Source organism: Eptatretus burgeri, chromosome 7 (assembly GCF_056783735.1).
Source record: "Eptatretus burgeri isolate ZD-2024b chromosome 7, Ebu_testis_v1, whole genome shotgun sequence".
Lineage (NCBI taxonomy): Eukaryota > Metazoa > Chordata > Myxini > Myxiniformes > Myxinidae > Eptatretus > Eptatretus burgeri.
In genome coordinates, this window is record NC_140967.1 from 37956202 (window position 1) to 37966613 (window position 10412).

A 10412-nucleotide genomic window follows, 5' to 3' on the forward strand; every position below is an offset into this window, starting at 1 on the left:
ATACCTCCTGATGCATCGACGGAAAGACCAAAGAAGCTCTAAAGCACTTTCTGGAAGATCATGGAGACGGGCCAAAGGGTGCATGGCCGCACTCGAGATGGGAACACGGCTCACCTTTCAAGCTGGGCCTCATTTCCTTCAACAGTGCTGCTCACCGTCACCTCATGCTTCCACCCTCCCTCCCCTCCATATCCATCTCTGGTCAACCCTCTTCTAACCGTCGCTGACATCTCCCACCTCTGCCTTCAACACCTTATCCACTGAAGAACAGTCTATATCTCCCCGATCCCCGTTGAACTTCTACCAGTCTGTGGAACCTGCTGCCCTCTGTTGTCGTTTCCTCCTCCATGGACACTAGATCTCTATCAAATAAAAAATACCCGGCTGAACAGAAAAAACGAAGAAGGGGCGGGGGCGGGGGGCTCTGTAATATCGCAGTGACAAGAGACAAATTGAGAGTACTTGTGAGACATATGGCTTGAAATAAGATAATAAATAACAAATAAAATTGATTCATTGACGAGCCAAACCAGGATCACCACAATGCTGCTCGACGTGGGCTGCATTGTAATCACGTGACTCGGGGCACGAGGGGAGCACCTTATTGAATGGTCTCTAATGTCAAAGCTGGAGCTTACTTTGACAATGCCACAGTGAGTACTAAATAATGATAACAAAAATAATAATAATAATAATAATTTCCCTTACAAAGAACTTCAACACACAAGGAAGGTCATTTTGGCCCAACAATCCTGTTCAATGGTTATCACCCTATGGTTGTTCTTGAATGCATTTCCCATTTTAAATGCTGAGCGTCAAGCAAGGAAGCACATCACGACCATTTTCAAGGTCTGTGCTTCGACTGGGACGGGTTCGAACCACCGACCTCGCAGACCCACCATTACATACACCAGTTCGAGGTGTGGAGCTCCCTGATGTCCGCTCCGCCTTGTCTCGGATTTTGAAGTTGTAAAAGGGGAAACTAAGGGATATCTTGTACATGAGTGTGGTGAGACCACAGCATGACCATTTTCAAGGTCTGTGCTTCGACTCGGACGGGTTCGAACCACCGACCTCGCAGACCCATCATTACATACACCAGTTCTAGGTGTGGAGCTCCCTGATGTCCGCTCCGCCTTGTCTCGGATCTTGAAGTTGTAAAAGGGGAAACTGAGGGACATCTTGCACATCAGTGCGGTGAGACCACAGCACGCCCTCTACAGGTGTATAAGCGACGAGCTTGACCGCTGTGCTCCTGTCTGACAGCAGGTACTGTACTCATGTAAGTACTTGAGTACTACTCGAGTACTACTTGAACCGTACGACCTGCGTTATGCGGACAGAGTAGGGAAACTGCCCTTAGACAGTCAACGGCTGGCGGCCCGTTGTTTGCGTCGGACATCATGTCTCACAGAGTTTGTAGGTCTGTCCGCGTCGGGTCCACAGCTTCTCGGGGTTTCTTTCGTGCGAACTGGTGACGTTCAGGGCACGTGTCCGGGTGCCAAAGGTCGTTCGTGTGCGATGTCCACGGAGCCCAGACCACGACCTTCCAGTCCATCCGGATCCATCCATCCCGACAGGGATTAATTGGCGAACTCGTGCGTCGTCTGTGGCTCGGTGTTGCGGAGCGCGGAGCGCGGAGCACGTGGACGTCGCAGGTCTCCTCCGAGCTCGAGTCGGGAACGCGACGGCGAATCGACACCGAGCGCGCGACATCGTTGGAGTACCAGGAGGAGGGGAGAGGGAGGAGGGAGGGGTGGATGGGACAGGGGGTGGGGTGAGGAGGACTGGAAGAGGGTGAGGAGCCTGGAGGAGGGTGAGGAGCCTGGAGGAGGGTGAGGAGCCTGGAGGAGGGTGAGGAGCCTGGAGGAGGGAGAAGGACTGGAGTACGAGGACTGGAGTACGAGGACTGGAGGACGAGGACTGGAGGACGAGGACTGGAGGACGAGGACTGGAGGACGAGGACTGGAGGACGAGGACTGGAGGACGAGGACTGGAGGAGGGTGAGGAGCAGGACTGAGGGAGGAGGATGAGGAGCAGGACTGAGGGAGGAGGATGAGGGAGCAGGACTGAGGGAGGAGGATGAGGAGCAGGACTGAGGGAGGAGGAGGAGGGAGCAGGACTGAGGGAGGAGGATGAGGGAGGAGGACTGGAGGAGGGTGAGGGAGGAGGACTGGAGGAGGGTGAGGAGGCCTGGAGGAGAGAGGAGGACTGGAGGAGGGTGGGGAGGAGGACTGGAGGAGGGTGAGGGAGGAGGACTGGAGGAGGGTGGGGAGGAGGACTGGAGGAGGGTGGGGAGAGGAGGACTGGAGGAGGGTGGGGAGGAGGACTGGAGGAGGGTGGGGAGGAGGACTGGAGGAGGGTGGGGAGGAGGACTGGAGGAGGGTGGGGAGGAGGACTGGAGGAGGGTGGGGAGGAGGACTGGAGGAGGGTGGGGAGGAGGACTGGAGGAGGATGAGGAGGAGGACTGGAGGAGGATGAGGAGGAGGACTGAGGAGGAGGATGAGGAGGAGGACTGGAGGAGGGTGAGTAGCAGGACTGGAGGAGGGTGAGGAGCAGGACTGGAGGAGGGTGAGGAGCAGGACTGGAGGAGGGTGAGGAGCAGGACTGGAGGAGGGTGAGGAGCAGGACTGGAGGAGGGTGAGGAGCAGGACTGGAGGAGGGTGAGGAGCAGGACTGGAGGAGGGTGAGGAGGAGAACTGGAGGAGGGTGAGGAGCAGGGCTGGAGGAGGGTGAGGAGCAGGACCGGAGGAGGGTGAGGAGCAGGACTGGAGGAGGGTGAGGAGGAGGACTGGAGGAGGGTGAGGAGGAGAACTGGAGGAGGACTGGAGGAGGACTGGAGGAGGACTGGAGGAGGACTGGAGGAGGACTGGAGGAGGACTGGAGGAGGACGAGGCCTGGAGGAGGGTGAGGGAGGGAACAGGCCGGCCCGACCCGCAGAGCACGTGCGACAAACCCGCGTGCACAGAGTTCAACACGAGACAAGGACACGGCACAACACACATCGACGCTCACACACAAACTTGTGCTCCCCGTACCTGACGTGCACACGGAGTCAGGGAGTACACCACGGAGCAGAGCCCACTCGTCCACAGGACCCACCGGACCCATGGTCACCGACGCTCCTCTCGGGCCGTGTCCGGACTCGCTCCTCGAACGACGCGAAGATTCGGTGCCCGGCAGATTTTTTTTCAGGCCGCGTGTGGAAGGCAACAACGTGCGGCCCGAGAGGCTTCCCGACCTCACTGCGGCAACGCTTCCGCTACGCACCCCGAAACCGCTCCCCACCCTCACCCTCACCCCTTCCCCATCTCCATCCCCGCCCCGATTCTGGCCCACGTGATTTCCACGTGTGCGCTGCTTCGTGGTGTATATCAATGTTTGTGTGCTCGTTTCTCTGTAAATTGTCCGGCGGGAGACGTGCGAACTGAGCCGGACAAGCGGAAGAGCCGCTCGGGAGGGTGTGACGCGTAGTCGGTCACGTGACGTGGGCTCGCGGTACGGCGCGCGCGCGCGCGCGCTTTGAACGTACAGGTGAACGTACAGGTTCACGTACAGCGACAGGTGAACGTACAGCGACAGGTGCGGTATTATTACGCTTGATCATTGGTGCACTTGAGCACACGTTAAAATGCTTCATCAGTTTTAGAAATTGTAATCCTTAAAAAAAAAAAATTTTTACAAACAATGTATGGATCGATCGAATTAAATTAATTTCCGTAATTTGATGAACTTTCACCTCTCATTGTAATAGAACGTTAATAACGATCGGGTGAAAAGGAACATTTTTACAGAGGTCGAGGGAGGGGGTCAGCGAGCCAATGTTCTTCATGGTGGAGAGGTTTTGGACATCGACCCATCATCGGGCATTGCAGTCATTCAAAATGACCAAAGGGAGGAGGTGAGGAGGTGAGGAGGGGAGGAGGGGAGGAGGGGGAGGAGGGGAGGAGGGGGAGGAGGGGAGGAGGGGGAGGAGGGGTAGGAGGGGGAGGAGGGTGATGAGGGTCGTGTTCTTATACAGTTATATAAACCTATTTCTACCGTGTACTTCGTATTGGAGCAAGAACTCTTATTTGGTCTTTTCTCGTTCGGTCTGAGGGTCCAACTCCCCAGATCCATGAAACCCTCATTTCCTCATAGCGGTCACCGGTCCGTGATGTTAACCACTGGGCGGGAATCTCATCCTTGGTGCTCCAAGTGGTTTGTACAAAATGACGATTTATACGAACTACCCCTACCCCCTAATGTTCACCACCTCTTCCACCCCTCCTCCTTTTACTACTTCTCCCCCACCCCCTTTCACCACCACTTTCCCTCCCCCCCCCCCCCATCATTTACCACCACACTGGAATGCCATTCACACGAACTCACCTTATTTTTGAAGCGTGAAGATGATTATAAAAGGGGAATTGTCACCTCCTGCCGCTTGTTTTTCACACTCGTGGACTCGTGGACACCGAATAAAATCCTCTTAAAAGTTCTTCCAGAACAACTTCCTTGTTCGTTAACGGGAAACTTCCCTTTAGTTTAAGTTTCCTTGGTGGAGATGACGTCAAAACTCAGCACCAAAAGTGAAAATTCTGTTAAAACAACCGTTTTCAATGGACGGGTGAAGGAAACCTTGATACGGATGAACATCCGGCGGTCCGTCGCACTCCAGATCAGAAATAAATACCGTCCTCCCATCAACGGTCTTGTTGACCTCATGACGTCACTAACCACCGCCGTACGTAGTACAATGGCTATTTCCATCTAAATTGAACCAATTTTCTATAATTCGGAAATGTCAAATATATAATTTCATAATAATCACGACAAAAATTGCTGGAACTTCTCGTTTGCATATTTCCTTGAGTGCATTTATTTTGATTCAAAATGGAATTAACTTGGGAGTAAATGTCCAATGTATCCTTCAAGTAGATACACGCATTTCAAGGCTTGTACGAGAGGAGCCAGGAGCCGAGAGGAGCCGGGAGACGTAGGTTTTGGTTGAACGTTGCGTCTGCGGTATTTTTCGAGTTCACATTTTCACTCTCTGTCACAGTCTCAGGTCTTCCCATCACAATAGTCGTCCACATTGTGACGTCATGCTCCCGGTCGTGGCAGAGGCGATGGTTGCTTGCATCATCAAAATTGCAATTGCGTTGTCTGAAACGAATCCCATGGTAGTGGCATAAATGTCTGCACTTGAAGCGGACGGCAAAGTATATCGACGCGAGGAGAGAATAAACGGTTCAGGTGAGCGAGGGTGTCTCGAAAAGGGAGGCACGGAAGGTGAACATCCCGCAGGAGCTAATTACAGCACGAGCTCTCCACGAGGCACGAGATCGTGGACACGTTTCCCGGTAGGGGGCATTGTTTTTCCGAGCTGCATGTACCACCGCTTTCCCAATTAGACGATGGGAACGCTACCCGCCCGCATCACAATGCACACCATTGTGTGGACTCGATGGTGGTGAGTGGATACGTTGCTCTCATTATCAAACTGCATGCAGAAGCCCCCTTCCTTGCTGCCATTATTTTGCACCATTTAGATATACATTGTCAACCACCTCTTCTCTTTCCTTCCAACCCAACATTCCACGTCTCCACCCCACTCACCAAGTATATAATTGCAGTGCATCACCCAAACACAATGTGCAAAATTTATGGCTCAACGTGGCAGGGCATTGTTCTTTTACACCTCCATATTTATGTTCACATCCCATAAATGTTCCAATACTTTAGATTTCTCTCAACAATTGGATCTCGTCTCGTCACACACACACACACACACACACACACACACACACACACACACACACACACACACACACACACACACACACACACACACACACACACACACACACACACACACACACACACACACACACACACACACACACACACACTTCTACAGTGTTGTGCAATATTTCTCAAGTGGCTGCTGGTTGCATCATTAGTTGGGACACGGCTGTGCCACTGATGCATTGTCCCTATTACCAGTACACTGGTACTCATTTTGCTGACTTCAGAAGGATGACAGGCTGAGTCAACCCCACCTGGTATTAATTCAGCAGCCAACAGGGCTCAAACTCAGGACCCGAGGATCCCAAGTCAGCCACCCTAACCGCTAAAACCACACCAGGCTTATTGTACAATCAACAGTATCAGCTATTCCTGAAATATAATATAATTTAAAGGATTGCTGAAATGATGTTAACCTCAAAAACATAGTTCCCTTACCTCAGGTAAGAACCTTAACCTGTAAGCAAATGAATGGTTTCCCAACCACATGGATCATCAGCTGGGCACAATTTTGTTAGCATCATGCTTTGGACACATAGTTCTGTGTGATTATGTATGAATAGGAATATGTATGGGGATTATGTGGCACATGACAGAGCCCAAACCCAAACAGACAATCTCATGGATGTTCTCTCCGAAAGGACCATCTGGCAACCCCTCCTATCTACTTTCTCAACAATCCTTTTCAGGAAGTTCAGTCATTCAAACTCTTGGGTCACGCTATCAGCCATGATCTTTCTTGGGCAAACCACATTTCAAAGTTGGCTTCCAAAGCCAGTCACCGACTGGGTATCCTCCATCATAGCAAGTCCTTCCTTGACACACCAGAACATCTATCCATCCACTGTACAAGGCCTTCATCCACCGCTTGGTGAAGTACTACTCTCCCCTCTGGGCTGGCTCCCCTGTCTCACCCATTGCTCAACTTGACACTGTGGAATTTATGGGCCTATCATTTTCCCATCACACAGGTCGGTGGTCTCTCTGCCTTCTACCGCCTCCTTTCTGGTCTTGCACTCTGTTCTTTCCATGCTTTGTCTTCCCAGGTTTCTGCAGGGTGCACTTAGTCTACAATCAACCCCTTTCTGGTGAAACTCGCAAAATCCAGGATCACTGCCCACCTCCACTCATTCGTTCATCTTTTTTTCCCCACCTGTGGAACCAACTTTCATATTCTCTTCAATCTCATTCTTCCCTCCAGGTCTTCAAGTCAGCTGTTCAACACCATCACAGATTATCCCCAATCCAAAACCATGATCTTTTCCACTCTCGTTAACCCTCCCCCATCCCACACCGAAGCCCACCTCCTTTCAAATTTCCAGTTTTTCTTTCCTGAGTTTTCTTCTGTATTCATTCTGTCCACCAAATGCATCGTTTCCTACACCTGCCCCCCCCACCCCGACACCCATTTCTCTCCATACCCATTGTTTGTCCAACTTTTCCTCTATTTTGTCCCTCTCTTGACTGTTCCTTTTGTTCTATTGTGTCCTGATCTGTTCAGTGTTTCAGCTCTTCCATGAGCCTTGAATATTTATACGAAAAGGGGCGATATATAGCACGATATCATCATGCAGGGGATTTAATGTGCCACTGTTGCGGGTTTTTTATCGAGGATACCACTGCTGGAGGTGATTCAACAGTAAAAGGTAAAAAAGAGGTGCAGCTCTTGAAAATAAAATGGCATTGCTGCAACTGTCGTTCAATCAAAAAATGTTTCACAAGATGCACATTTTGTCAGTGAAAAATATTGAACACTCCTCAGTCCAGTAAATACCTCTATCACTGGATTTGATTAACAATCTTGGCTGCTGGTGCCTGGTTGCCTCTTTTGTTCTGGAGGCATAGACGTGCATAAAGTATGTGGCCTGAGTACTGGTTCAAGTTTCCAGCTCCAAAGAAATCCGCACACCTAGTTGCCATGTATGGTGACGTCATGCCATTACATTCTCCAGTCGCCAAATGTGCAGCTTATTTCAAGGTTGGACATTAATCCCCAAAAGGTGATGCCACGTCAGGATGACCAGGGGATGTGAATGATGCACAAACAGTCACCCAGGTCAAGGTATTGATCATGGAGGATCACCATACTGAAGTTGCCGATACATCCACAGAACTTGGAATTTCTCGAAGCAGTGTTTTCACCGTCATCGGCGAACACCTGGGCATATCCAAGGTTTCAGCAAGATTGATTCCCAAAACCTCAGCAATCATGATTGACAGCAACAGATGACTGTGTTCATCACAAAGTTCACAATGCACATCCAGCTGACTTTATTTCATCTGGGAGGTCGTTCCGTGGCTTCATCACTGAAATCCTGAAACCAGATTAGACTCCACATAATGGAAAAACAAACGATCACCAACACCCAATAAATTTTTCACCTTTCACCAACGGTGTGCTCCTCCTGCAAGACAACATGCCATTTGTGACTGGCTTTAAGCAACCAGATCATTGCCCCCCACCCTCCCCCACAAGCCACACAAGCACAGACATGGTCTTCGATGACTTTTATTTTTGATATTTGAAGTCACACCTACAAAGCCGCTGATCTGTCGATGAGGAACTGACTGAAGTAACTGAAACATGTCTGAAGGAGCAATCTGAAAACTATTTTACCTTTATCGACCATCTGAAGGACAAATGGAGTGATTGCATAGAAGTCAAGGCACATTATATTGAAAAACAAATAAAAACGTTGGTGTGTCTTGAATTACTGTGAGTAGCTTGTTTGTAGAAATGATTGAATACCCCTCATCACATGCTCACTCCTTCTGCAGTTTGTGTGACTCTTTGCTACTTTCTTGCTACTTGCTACTTTGTGTGACTCAAGCAAGCAAAGCTGAATTTATATATGCTTCTGCATCTGTACTGGCTTGTCACTCGCGATGAAATGAAAAGCAATATTATGACGAAACTATTGGAACAGCACTCACAAACGTAATGAACCTTCCAACACACATGTGCATTTGTTTTCCCACGCCACATATCAGCATGTGTTTTATAACAACTGTATATCTTATTGTACAATTCTAGAGATCATCGCCCGATTAAGGACATTTATTGCAATGACGCAAGGCTCATGGGGTCTCACAGGATAGCCTCGAGGTGTGTGCACTCACCTTGGAGCATGCTATCTTGCCTGGGTTTGAACCTTGACCCAGCTATATACTTTACTGTCACCCTTGTGTTTCACATGCAGGGTGATGCATCAATGTGCTGATCCTGGAATGGATGTTAAGATGTAAGACTAGTTTGCCAGCATTGGTCGTTGATTTATGGTAAAGATCCTAGTGTCTTTTAGGAAGAGTCCATTGCCAAGAGAACGCTACGGCAGCACCGATGCTATGTGAAGAGTAAGGTGCATTGATGATGATTATGATTGTGATGAAGGCTCATGGGGGATCTTGTACATACGTGAGGTCGACAAACAAGATACTCACAATAGCCCAAGAAATGCTAGAGTTTTTTATTTTTCATTAAAGACGTACATCTATTTGGTAAGAAAAATATTTTCTCATTGAGTATATGTATGTGTGTGTTCGGGAGTAAATTGCAGTCATTTAAAATTGACTGCAATTTGTATGTATATATATATATATATATATATATATATATATATATATATATATATATATATATATATATATATATATATATATATATATATATATATATATATATATATATATATATATATATATATATATATATATATATATATATATATATATATATATATATATATATATATATATATATATATATATATATTCATATAATATATATATATATATATATATTCATATAATATATATATATATATATATATTCATATAATATATATATATATATATATATTCATATAATATATATATATATATATATATATATATATATATATATATATATATATATTCATATAATATATATATATATATATATATATATTCATATAATATATATATATATATATATATTCATATAATATATATATATATATTCATATATATATATATATATATATATATTCATATATATATATATATATATATATATATATATATATTCATATATATATATATATATATATATATATTCATATAATATATTGTTACGGATTCGCGCCCGCCGGCGTGCTGACGGCCACGTAACTCGAATCGCGGCACGTCGCCCACCGGACGGACAATCCAGTCGTGACCCTCTCGGACTAACGCCGGGAACCAGTCACGGGTGGACCTTTCGGTCTCACCGCGATCGAGCCAATCAGCCTCCGCGTGGGATAGGGTTGCTCGCCAAATTCGACCTACCTAAGTACCCACACGGAGGGTAGACCGGGCGATCGCACCTCGCCGCAGGTCGACTTCGGACACGGGCCACTTAAGCGACCCGTTCCGTACTATCGGGATAACCGAGCGGTGTTATCGTCGGCCTCGACGGTTCGATTAATTATCGGGCGTATTCAGCCCACTACCAACCCTTTACGTGAAGCAAGATGAGGATTCAATGAAAGAAATGACGAAGCGAAGCGGGGAACAGTTCAACACAAAGCACATTTATTCGCGCTGAACGGAAAGCACACATATTCAATTCCACCAAAAGCACATAGAAAAGAGAAAAGAAA

General features: G+C 47.6%; 1 protein-coding gene across 1 annotated transcript in view; it reads right to left on the reverse strand.

Annotated features, from left to right (window-relative positions):
• Nucleotides 1-3281, reverse strand: part of TTC27 (tetratricopeptide repeat domain 27) — a 134244-nt gene extending 130963 nt beyond the window's left edge. The window contains exon 1 of the mRNA XM_085888074.1: nucleotides 3039-3281. Coding sequence (XP_085744200.1) covers nucleotides 3039-3111 — 73 coding nt within the window. The 5' untranslated portion in view covers nucleotides 3112-3281. The remainder of the gene's footprint in view (nucleotides 1-3038) is intronic.
• Between the last annotated feature and the right edge of the window lie 7131 nt (nucleotides 3282-10412).